This window comes from Acyrthosiphon pisum, unplaced genomic scaffold (genome assembly GCF_005508785.2).
Source record: "Acyrthosiphon pisum isolate AL4f unplaced genomic scaffold, pea_aphid_22Mar2018_4r6ur Scaffold_21701;HRSCAF=24638, whole genome shotgun sequence".
In the NCBI taxonomy this organism is placed as follows: domain Eukaryota; kingdom Metazoa; phylum Arthropoda; class Insecta; order Hemiptera; family Aphididae; genus Acyrthosiphon; species Acyrthosiphon pisum.
The window spans coordinates 8,289-9,666 of record NW_021771197.1 but is presented as its reverse complement, the minus strand read 5'-3'; the positions used below and the strand labels follow the sequence as shown (position 1 = coordinate 9,666).

Here is a 1,378-nt window from a genome sequence, read left to right as displayed (position 1 = left end):
AAAGAAAAAAGTCACGAATAAAAAAATAAACAACCCATGGTAATCACGACAACTAGCTCTGAACTTTGAAAAAATAAGCTTAGACATCGTTGGGTCACTGGTCACTACATTAGCAGGGAACACATATATATTAACACTACAATGTGACTTAACAAAATATACAATGGGTATCCCTCTCCCAAATCACCAAGCTAATACTATCGCTGAAGCATTCGTAACACATTTTGTATGCACACACGGTATACCGCGAACCATATTAACTGATCAGGGAACCGATTTTTTAAGTAAAATATTTACCGAGGTATGCAAATTATTGCAAATAAATAAGATAAACACAAGTTCTTATCACCCGGAAGCTAACGGAGCTTTGGAGAGAGCCACGGCTATAGATAATATGGTTGCGGAACGGCCTATACTAAACAACGCAATAAGCCGAGCCGGAATCTTATTGAAAAGTCACGTGACTAAAAAGATGAGCCTGTCACGCTATCTACGGCGTTTGATAGAACTAAACGGCTATAATAGTATATTATGCAGATTTGCCAGGCCAGCACTCAGCAGAGTAGCAGACCATGGTTACGGCAAAAGATATAGATATTTGATTTAATATTTTAAAAATATATCATTATGGCTAATTGTTGTGTGAAATATCCACATGAAGCTTCAAAAACCACTTTCGGGGTTCCTAAAAACATAGAGGAAAGAAATAAATGGGAAAATGCCTTAAAAACTGATCTTAAAAAAAGTTACAGAGTGTGTGCTTCACATTTTAAGGATAGTGATATAAAGAGTACTTGGGAATCTGGTGAAGGTGAAAATAAATACAGAGTAAGAATTTATTATTATTTATTTCAGTGTACCTATGTTATAATTTATAACTATTTTTCAATAAATGATAAATTGTTATTTAGATATGTCTTAAAGTTCCTAAACTTTTGGATGGAGCTATTCCTTCAGTAATAATTAAGAAGGATGAAAACTGCCAGATTGAAGCCAAAAGAAGGAAGGTAAATAAAGTATTAAATAATTGATAATATTAAGTGACTATTAAGTTTAAATATTGATTTACTTATTTTATAATATATTACCTATATCCATAAATAATAATATTTAATTTAACAATTAACAGATTGAAATAGACTTGTACACAAATATTTTGAGAAATAAGTGCTTCATTAATTTACCTAATCATTGGTTTATTGATATTGTGGATGTATATGAAAGTAAAACTGAGATGGTAGTATCAATTCATAAACTTAGCCCATTGCAATTACATTTTACAGGGTTTATTGAAAAAAGAATAGTTATAACTAAAGGTTATATAAATTAATGCTATACTTATTTATATTTATAGTGTTCGAGATACTTAATAATTAGT

At 30.6% G+C, this 1,378-nt stretch overlaps 1 protein-coding gene across 1 annotated transcript; it reads left to right on the top strand.

The window, feature by feature from the left end:
• The first annotated feature begins 614 nt into the window (after window positions 1-614).
• Window positions 615-1,031, top strand: LOC115034954. Its single transcript, XM_029492549.1, has 2 exons — window positions 615-828; window positions 912-1,031. The coding sequence occupies exons 1-2, from the start codon at window positions 628-630 to the stop codon at window positions 1,029-1,031; spliced, it is 321 nt and encodes a 106-aa protein (XP_029348409.1). The 5' UTR covers window positions 615-627.
• Window positions 1,032-1,378: the final 347 nt, after the last annotated feature.

Excerpts from the sequence above, each read along its gene's own strand:
- LOC115034954 (XM_029492549.1), top strand. The coding sequence starts at position 628 with ATGGCTAATTGTTGTGTGAAATATCCACATGAAGCTTCAAAAACCACT. Across the intron at positions 829-911 it reads AAGGTGAAAATAAATACAGA|ATATGTCTTAAAGTTCCTAA; the intron begins GTAAGAATTTAT and ends ATTGTTATTTAG.